A 10163-nucleotide genomic window follows, 5' to 3' on the forward strand; every position below is an offset into this window, starting at 1 on the left:
AGGCAGGTGGATTTCTGAGTTCGAGGCCAGCCTGGTCTACAGAGTGAGTTCCAGGACAGCCAGGGCTACACAGAGAAACCCTGTCTCGAAAAAACAAAACAACAACAATAAAAAGCAAAACATCATCCAATTCCCATATTCAAAATGTTCAAAACGTTCTCTCCTCTTATAAACCTCAGTAAATATTCTGACAAAGAACACGTGCAGAAGTTAAGAGCAGAATGAGCAATAACACAGAGTGAGAGAGGGCATACTGAATAGCTGGATTCTAAAATGTGGCTCATCTAATTAAGGACAACAAAACAGCTCTAAGCTTCCATGTTCTCCTCATTTAAAGGAAAACTGGGTCAAATCATTTCTAAGGTCTCTTTGGGCCTCTTAAAAGACTATAATTGGTTACTACTACTCTCTTTAAGGGGTGCCCAGTGCCTGCTGCTTGCCTGATAATACATATCCTACAGTGGTTTCTCACCACTTCTTCTTGTGGTTTCAATCACAGGAAACAGACGTCACCCACGGCCTACATGCAACGAACAAGCTGTAGCAGAGGCTAAGAGCTGCCAACCAGGACCAACTCCTGTCCCTTCAAAACTACAAGGATCAAGAAACATTAGAGAACCCTGCAAATGAGGAGCCTTGATATAAATCTCAGACAAAAACAAGACTAAAACCATCTGTATCTTTACTACATACTAAAACCATCTTTACTACAGTCCAAAGCTATCTGCTTCTATGGCCAAATAAAGGAACTAAAGAAATTCTACAGCTGACTGGAGTATGTGTTAGGAAAGAGTGGTCTGGGGCTGGAGAGATGACTCAAAAAGGTTAAGAGCACTTGTTCCTGCAGAGGACCCTGAGTCAGTTCCCAGAACCACAGAGCAGCTCATAACTATCCTTATCTCCAGTTCCAGGGAGTCCAACGTCATCTTCTGAACTCCATGGGCACCAGGCACTCCTATGCTGCACATACATACATGCAGGAAAAACATTCAGACACATAAAATAATATTTTTTTAATTAAAAATCAAGAACACTATGACCGCTACCATTTACTATGGAGACCCAGACACATCCTGCAGACTACATTCTCAGGCTCCTCTTTAATGGTCTGTGTAAACCTTTCTATGCCCATCAAAGACTATGGTATTAATAGATTCAAATACCATGGGAACTTGCCTCTATTCACTTCAGATGAGCACTGAGTCAAATACTCCTCTTATTTATAGTGGTGAAAGTCAGCAGCCTGTACTTTGTAAACTAACTCAGAGGTTGTTAATCATACATAATGTGCCTTCATTAGACACAAGTCAGATCGTATCTCCAGAGACAGTAATCATTTTTTACTTTGTAGCGCTATTCTGGTTGGGGTAGTTATGTTAGTGGTTCTCTAGCTCACAGTTACCTTGGCAAGAGATAGCTAATGTTTTTAGAACTGTCAGTCTATTATATTAGACCATGAGAGTGGGGAATCCTGATGCAAGACTCCCAAACTAGCACTGAAATTAAGTGCAGAGAAGGCCATAGATAACATGAGCTAAGCGCCACTACTGCTTTTAGAAACCTTACAAGCTAACTGGATGGATGGTAAGACTCTAGAGCAAGACAAGCATATTTGTATTCAAGGAAGAGTGAAGAACACTTCCACAGCCATACAACCAAAGGTAACACCACAAATGTCAGGAAGAAAAACAGTTAGAAAAAGAAACTGAACCCAAACACTGGCTCAGATGGTTCTCACAAAGGCAGTATCTGACTGTGCACTTTTAGATGAAAAGCCACAATTTTAAGATCCAGATAATCTCTAAAAAGACAGGTGCAGTATGAGTGGTGAAGACTTTAAACTACCTAAACACCATCAAAGGCAGCAAACGTTATTTTCCGAAGGCTGGACAGATAGATGTCTAGGTGCTTAAGAGTAGTGACTGCTCTTCCAAAGGACCAGGGTTCAATTCTCAGTACCCGTATATGGGTAAAATACCCATACAAATAAAATAAAAATAACTATCTCCTAGACCTTACTTAACACAAATCTGAGTTCTTAGATATCCTGATTACATAATGTCACCACAATACATTATATGGCCCCAAACTGATATCAATGTGTACCATATTGAATAAAATGCTAATTTTCAGTCTTTTTTTTCCCTATAGGTTTTTACAGGAAGAAAACCTAAAACTTCTGCCAAGTGAAATGGCTTTAGCTTTCCTAATATCTACACCCACCAATCTCCTGTAACAATGCCATTTCCCTCACTTCCAGCACACAGTCACACATCTGAGCCTCTGTTCAAGCTTCTCCCCACCTCAGAAAATTCCCTCCCTCCCCACTAATCAGATCTCCTTCCAGGGCCAGCCCCAAGCCTTATCTCCTATGAAGCCAACACTGTCCATTCCCACACTAGATCATTACTGAGTCTAAGAGGCCAGCACACTGGCATGGCGCTGGCCCAGAACTTAGGGATGATTCATAATAACCCTCAGGTTTTGTAAGAAAAGACCAAGCAAACTAAAATGACTTGTCCAAAATTCACATGACTAATTAGCGGTGAGGTCACAACCAAGCAGCAATACATGGAAACGGCAGACCATCTAGTTCTAGACTGCATACTGGGCAGACCACTGGTTCAGGATAACCTTTATCTAAAGAACGAGCTATATTATTTTAAGATTCTTTTCACATCCAATGTTGAAGATTCTGAAACTTAAGCTCTTCTCTCAGTCTAATAACACTGCTATTTAATTTCCCAATTCTCTAAATTTAGACATCAGTTTAAAGTTTTTGCTGGGCTCAAAGTGTAGCTCAATGGTAAAGTGCTTGCCTACAGCCACAGGTATGATCCCCAGCAGCCTGCCCACACACACAATTTTTATATTCACAGCCTTAGATCGTAAGTCTTTTCCTCCTAGATGGGTGTGTATGTGTGTGTGTGTGTGTGTGTATGTGTGTGTGTATGTGTGTGTGTGCATGTATGTATGTATGTATATGGCCCAAGGCTGAAATCTGATACAATAACCACATGACTTTATGATTTGCTTTTGGATCCAAGGTAGACAGATCTACTTGGACAGAGGCAAACGAGAAATTCTATTCTCTACTTCTTACCACCAATCATACAGAAAATTATAGTTCTGTGTACTTGGATCTCTGTGGCAATGTCTTAATTATTAACTACAGACAAATAACTGCCAGGTCTAAAGAGCAAAGCCAGCAGTTCTCAGACTCAGAAGAGAGCTGGAGTTAGTAGTCATTTGAAATCCTCAAGTTTCAGGATAGTAATGTTGACGTATGCCCAACATTAAATTTCAGCATAAAAAGGCTAATTACACAGACAGTCGTAGGCCTCAGCTTCACCTCACTTCTGCTGGTGCGTTGCCATAACTTGCCGCTCTCAGCAACTTAAACAACTGAGACTGCCTACCAATGCTGCTGTTAAAGCTGGTCCACTTACAACGGAGATCAGTTACTCTAAAAACTGTTTTACACAACTCAATACCTCCTGAGACAGGGGAAAGATGGCGTTTACATGCTCAGTAACTGCTACTTTTTCAGGTCTAAGATAATTTTAATTATGATTCTTCCAATTGCTTCAAAGTCTAAATTACTAAATGCAGAAAGCATTTAGGCACTTAGCCAAAGCACTTTGTACCTCTAAACCTTGAACTACTTTCCCACTAATTGAACTCTACGAGAATCCAGTTTTAATAGACTAGAGATGACCAAAGGACTCTAGGATACCACCAAAAGTTTCTAGGAAATTTCTAGAAGTGAATATTCTTACATAGCAGATGTGAAAGTCTGATTACATATGAAGTGACATTACAAAGTAATGAATCCATCATCTGGATCTAGATTGAATCCTAGCTCTGCCATTTCTACTTCTATGTCCTCAAGCAGGTTGCCCAATCTCAATGGATTCTAATCCAATAAAATAATAATAATGTGTATTTTATTAAGGCCAGCATTAGGACTAGTGAGTCACTGAGTTCACAACTTTAGCATTGCTAGGCACACAGGAAGCATTCATTCAAATTGTTATTATTGTCACAGTTACTCTGTGGCAATACTCTTTATCCTGAAATGAATCTATCACATCCTTAAGTAAAATTCTAAACATTCACTAATATTTATACAATCTGACATACAACCTGTAGCATACTGAGTACAGGAAAACAAAAGTTAGCACTACTAACTCTGTATGTGTGTCTGTCTATCTGTTGGGGGGCGGGGGGAGGCGGCAACAGGGGATGTCCACGATAAATGGAATCTCATTCCCTGATCCTAAAAGTGAACCATCTTGTCTAAAAGTGAAAATTCCAACTCAAAACCAACATGTGGAACCAAAGCACTGAAAAGAGAAAATCTATGTGCTTTTAGCAAAGATGTTGAAATAACACAAAGAACAAAAGTGAGGGGAAAGGGACTTCTTCAAAAGTAAACACCTCCCCTTTTTTTCAGTATATACTGTTAGAAAATTCAAATAGTTAACAAGAAGAATAAAATACACGCAAAACACACATATTCCAAAGACTTGCACATAAGCTACAACAAAGACAAATATTTAATGATCAAAACCTTAAACAGTATCTCAAGGAAGACACACAAAGAACAGGTAAGGACACGAGAAGTTCAAGACTGGCAGAGCCTCAATGGTCACAGACACACTAGAATCCAACAGTTAAGGAAGGCTGTATCAGGAACTGGCAAGTCTCCAACTCTGGTATGGTTTGGTCTGTAGTGCTGGGATCCAAGGTCTCCAAACGCTAAGTGCTAGCAAGCTATACCTCTTTTCATCCAGGTCCATTATCGATTACATTCCTCTGTATTCTGTCCTCTTCTTAAAAAAAAAAAATAAACAATGTCTAAAAGGCAAAGGACACTTCCTGATTGTCACAGAGCCAAGCAATAAAATCAGCTTCTTTTCACTCCTGCACCAAGTCCCTTCCTGTATTATATTTAATAAAACATAGAAACCAAAATGTCTGCTTCCCTTCTTTTTATTCATCCACCTTCGACCTTCCAGCCCCTTGCGTTTCCAGCAGACAACTGCAAGAAGTGACTGAAACATTGTTTAGACTTAATGAAATTAGAAACTCTAGTAGAGCTAAAGTTTTTATTCTTTTAACACTTAATTATTTGGGGTGTGTATGTGCATGTGCGGGTGTGCCTGTACGCACGCGCACGTGTGTGTGTGTGTGTGTGTGTGTGTACATGGTTGCCCATGTGGAAGCATCACTTGTTTCCTTCCACCATGTGGGTACTGGGGATCTTCAGGCTTAGCAGCAAATGCCTTCACCTACTGAGCCATCTCAGCAGCCCCCCAGCTCTCAAGGTCTTAGGGTACCATTCAAAACAACCTTTAATAATGGGTAGAAGTAAAAAATCTCAATACTGAAAGAATGACTGACCCACTTATTCTATAATAAGGAAATTCATTAAAATATCAGTCTCAATATTTGTCTTTTTCCATAGTAAAAAGGCATTAATAATTATAAACCTGGGTTTGTTTTTGTTTTAAGAGAAAATAGGTTTGCATAGAGATTACAATATTCTTTCACTTTTCACTTTTCACTTCCATATTCTCTCTACCCCTACTCTGCCCCTAAAACAGGGTTGTTTTGTTTCTTTTGTTTTTGTAGCCCTGACTGTCCTGGAACTCACTCCATAGACCAGGCTAGCCTCAGAGGGTCACCTGTTTGGGATTAAAGGCTACCATGCCTGGTTCAAAATTTTAGTCTTAATATTTTCTAACTGCCTGGTTGCCCAAAACCCTGGCTATGCTCAAACCAGCCCCCAGAAGACCATGGAGAGGTGAACATAAAGACAGCGGGCAGCTGACTCCAAGGGAAGTAAGCGTCAGCCAACAGTGGCAGGTGAGCACCTTAGCTACTGCGCTAAGATGCTTGTTTCCCCATTACGGCAAAACAAAAGGCTCAACGCAGAAAGAAAAATCCTTAATATAAAATTAGTTTCAAAGTGAAAATGCTTTCTGTAACCATGAATGCTTCCAACAAACACAAAGGAGAAGGACTCGCTTTCATATACAGACCCTTGCTTATCCACACGTCTCATAGTGCTTGCTAATAAACATTGATTCTACCCGGCTCCTCTGAATCCCAAGTGGTATACAACCTTATCTTTGAGGTCTTTATTCCATTCCACTGAAGACAACTCTGCCCTAGAATAACTTGGCAACCCATTTATAAACAAACTACAATGCAAGCCAATAAGGTTATTCTAGCATACAGAATATACAACAGTCGTTTTAGTCCATGTGCTTATCAAAATTATACTGTTCCTCACTAATATTACTACTTCCTGAAGGTTTTATAACAAACACTGACAGTCCAAAATGTCCAGCTCTTGACGGCTGAGAGGCAGATCTGTGGTTAAGAGCCTGGTTGCTCTTGCCGAGGACCTAGGTTCAGTTTCCAGCATTCACGTGATAGTTTACAACCATCTGTGACTCTAGCTCTAAGGATCCAGTGCCATCTTCAGACCTCCTTAAACATCCAGCAGCACATATGGTGTACATACACACATGCAGGCAAAACACTCAAAACACATACAACAAAAATAAACGCATCTTAAAAAAAAACTCTTCAGGGTTTTTGTTGGTTTTGTTTTGTTTTGTTTTTTTAAGTACTGGAACATTTACCCACTCTCCTTGCTTTTAGAACTTATGGTTCTCATTGAATCGACAATCACTGCTCTTAAAATATATTAATTTCTCAATTGTATGAGAAGACATGTAATTTATTAAATGCGGGGATACTCTGCAGCCTCCCAACTCCCTGCGTGTACTGACTCTCTACATATATTTCAGAAATGAGTGTATTTGACACCCACATTCGTCCCTGCTGCAAAGTCAGAAACACTCTGTTCGCTTCAAATTTTTATTTTCCTTCCTCTGAAAGGATTCTGAAAGGAACTGGAACAATGCTAGGGAAGGGAAGTGCTCCTGGCCCAGAAGACAGACTCATCCAGAACCAAAGGGGAAAACCAAGCAACCTGGCTTCAGTTACATCAATGCTTCTAACAGCCGTGCCTTTAAAAGATGATGCCTATCCACTTGTAGAAACTAGAAATCTACTTGCTCTCCACACAACTTGCCTCAGAGGGTAAAGGGCAGATCCCAGGCAATAGATAAGCTCTGTTTTCTCTTCGGGCTGCCAGGACTTAGAATCTGCATAAGCCAGAAAGGTATGAACTGCAGTCCTTCAAATGCAAACCACCGGCTCAGAAAGGTGTGGTTAGCAAGCAACTTGAGGGGCTGCAACCACTCAAAGACAAAGCTTCAAGCACCCTTAGTCCAAGCCCGAGGGTTTTTATAGCACACACTCAGAATGGGCGTGCTGGTGGATACTGCAGCAAGGTGGAGTAGGCGAAACAGCTTTGAGATTGGATTTAGCCAGTAAATTTAGGGAAACAGAGCCCGCCCGAGGTAACAGAAGCACCCCAGCAATCTCACCCACTCCACCCACTCCCACACGCGCGCACACACAGGGACAAGACGACGTGGATTGCAAGGCTCCCTGTCTCCCACTTTCACAGCTCTCATAAAAAGCAGTGAGAAAGAATATCCTCACGCCTGCAGGGAGACTGTAGCTGACAATTAGGAATTGAAGCAGCCGGCTTTCCTGGAAACCGTCCAACTCTCACAGCTTGTAATACCTACTTTCAAAACTTCAGTCAAGGTAAGGGTTAAAACCAGAACCTCAGTAAAAGAGAACTAGGTTCAGCTCCACCCTCTGAACAGCAAATAACAACTCTGGGCCAAATCCACTCAGCTACACAAGACTCTGTGACATGCCAAAAAAAAAAAAAAAAAAAAAAAAACCAGGTGAAAAGAAGTTGGGTTCCCTGGGATTTCTCGCCTTACAGGGAGAGTTTACTTTAGTAGATTTTACCAATTTATGAAACACTGTGTTAGATCTAATTAAGAAGCACATATAAAATTTGAAACAAAGCAAACAGTAACAAGTCACAGAGGTCATCACAAATCAGCAAGAATAGCCAGAGTTTGGATGGAGAAGGTCAAACAGTATCCATGGCAACAAAATCAAAACAAAAAAAATACAGAAATAGAAGAAATACAGGTCCTACAACTTACACTATAGAAGGAAAGTTGTGGAAGGAAAACGTTCGGACTGGAAGGCTACTTCTTATTACCCTTAAAGAAAGAACCTAAGGATATACTGCTCTGGTCACCAAGGGATCCTATTTCTACAATAGTATTTGCTGGATCAAACAGTTACTGACACCCTGTATGTCACTGGAAAGGACAGACTAGGAGCACCTGCTCTTGCTAGAAATAGGAAGAGATGAGTCACTCTTTTAATTCAGAATAGTTTGCTCTGAACCCTGCAGGTCACTAAACACTTTCTTCTCATTATCCATCACTTATCAGTTACTTCCCAAACTTGTGGACTTGGATCAGAATATTGGGGGTAGGGGGAGGCATAAGAGCTATAAGCCATTTAGTTGGTCAAAGAGATAACTATGTTACCTGGAAGGCCAAACTAAATAGCTAGTTAACAATAGGCAAATAGTTACACAGAAACTATTTCTTTCTCTTCCCCTGCCCCCCCCCCACCCCTTTGGTATCTTTCAAAGCTTTTACAGTAAGAGGTAAGTAGCTCCCTGGATAGAGAAGACAGAGGACTTAGAAACGGCAACAGGTAGTAAAACAGCTCACATGAACATCAACAGTCCCTCGGACTGGGGTTAGAAGTACTGGGCACTAAGGAAAGATTCGCTCTCTCCTACAGGTGGTAGGAAAAGGGATGTCAGGAACTTTGGGGCCCAGAAGATGGTAAAAGATAAGTTGAGAAAATGGTTATTTTTTTTAAAGTGTATAAAAAGCAATTAAATTACTCATAAGCTTATTGGAGTTGAAGTCTAAGTCGCTCCTCAAGGGGGAGGTTTAATCACCATCTCGGGTCATGAAGGGCATAGTATCTTGAAAGAAGTTCTAACCCTCTGAAGTGATAAGCAACAGGGCAAAAAGAAACAGGTTTTGTGGATAGGGAAGCCAACTACCGCCATGCCCCAGTGACCAACAATCACAAGGACAAACGTCCAAAGGAGGAGGGGAGACGAGACTCAAGTCAGGTAACATTCCTGAGGGGAAGCATTACCAGGTGACACCGGGCAGAAGGGGACAGGGCGGGAGGAAAGTTAGCAGGTGAAAAGGATTACTAGTGAGAAAGGAAATGACCTTTTAAAAGAAAAAGATACCTCAACTGGGATATGGGTGAGAAGAGAAATTAGACTTAGAACAGCTTACAGGGGTGCAAAGAGGAAGAAAGAAAAAGAGAGAGAGAGAAAAGACGTGTTGGGGTACCAGAGGCAGAAGAAAGGAAGTGGGACTGAGAGCCCGCGGGGGCACGGGGGCGGGAGCGCAGAGCCTGCGGACTGAACAGCGAGGGAAGCTCCAAGGTGGCCGAGGCGAGGGCCAGGTGGGACATCCCGGCTGCCGGATGTCCCGGAGGGGGAGAATGTGGGACCGCGAAGCCCAGGAGCCAGCGAAACCAGGAAGGGAGGCGCGGGGGCGGCTCCCCAGCGGCAGGCAGACGCCCCCGGAGGGCAGCGAGGGTCGCCCGAGTCCAGAGGGCGGCCACTCCGCCAGGCTGAGGAGCAGGGTGGGAGGGACACTCACAAATTTCTTATGTTTGCCGCCGTCGCCGCCCGTCGCAGGCAGCTCATCCGGGCTCCGACCCTTCTTCTTGTCCCGGGTCCCGCGGCCGGGCCCCAGGCCCCCGCCGGACGGCTCCATGTCCTGGTTAGCGCCGGCCAGTGATCCCTTGTCTACGCCGCTCGCGCCCGGCTACCCCGAGCCAGCAACCACCGCCGCCGCCCAGCAGCCTTCTTAGCCGGCCGCCGCGCCCCGCCTCATTAACATGCTGGGCTGCGCGCGCCTCATGAATATACAACGGTGACGCCTCGCTCCCGCCCGCCTGCCCCACTTCCGCCCGGACCCGCAGCCCCTACCAATGGGGGAAGGGAGGGGGGTGGCGGGACGCCGCGGAAGCGCGCTACCTGCCCGGCGGGCCTAACCATTCGGACCCACGTGTGGGGGGGTGAGAGAGAGAGTGGGCGGCGCTACTCTGCCAGGCCACAGCGGGTAGTACCGCCCCCTGGCGGTTGGAACAGGGGAGGCCTT

The 10163-nt window shown here is 43.4% G+C and overlaps 1 protein-coding gene across 2 annotated transcripts in view; it reads right to left on the reverse strand.

Moving 5' to 3' along the window:
• Diaph1 (diaphanous related formin 1) overlaps positions 1–9934 on the reverse strand; it is a 95211-nt gene extending 85277 nt beyond the window's left edge. For both annotated transcript variants that reach the window (XM_021150286.1, XM_021150287.1), the window contains exon 1: positions 9660–9934. In XM_021150286.1, coding sequence (XP_021005945.1) covers positions 9660–9776 — 117 coding nt within the window. In that variant the 5' untranslated portion in view covers positions 9777–9934. The remainder of the gene's footprint in view (positions 1–9659) is intronic.
• Positions 9935–10163: the final 229 nt, after the last annotated feature.

Source organism: Mus caroli, chromosome 18 (genome assembly GCF_900094665.2).
Source record: "Mus caroli chromosome 18, CAROLI_EIJ_v1.1, whole genome shotgun sequence".
Classification (NCBI taxonomy): domain Eukaryota; kingdom Metazoa; phylum Chordata; class Mammalia; order Rodentia; family Muridae; genus Mus; species Mus caroli.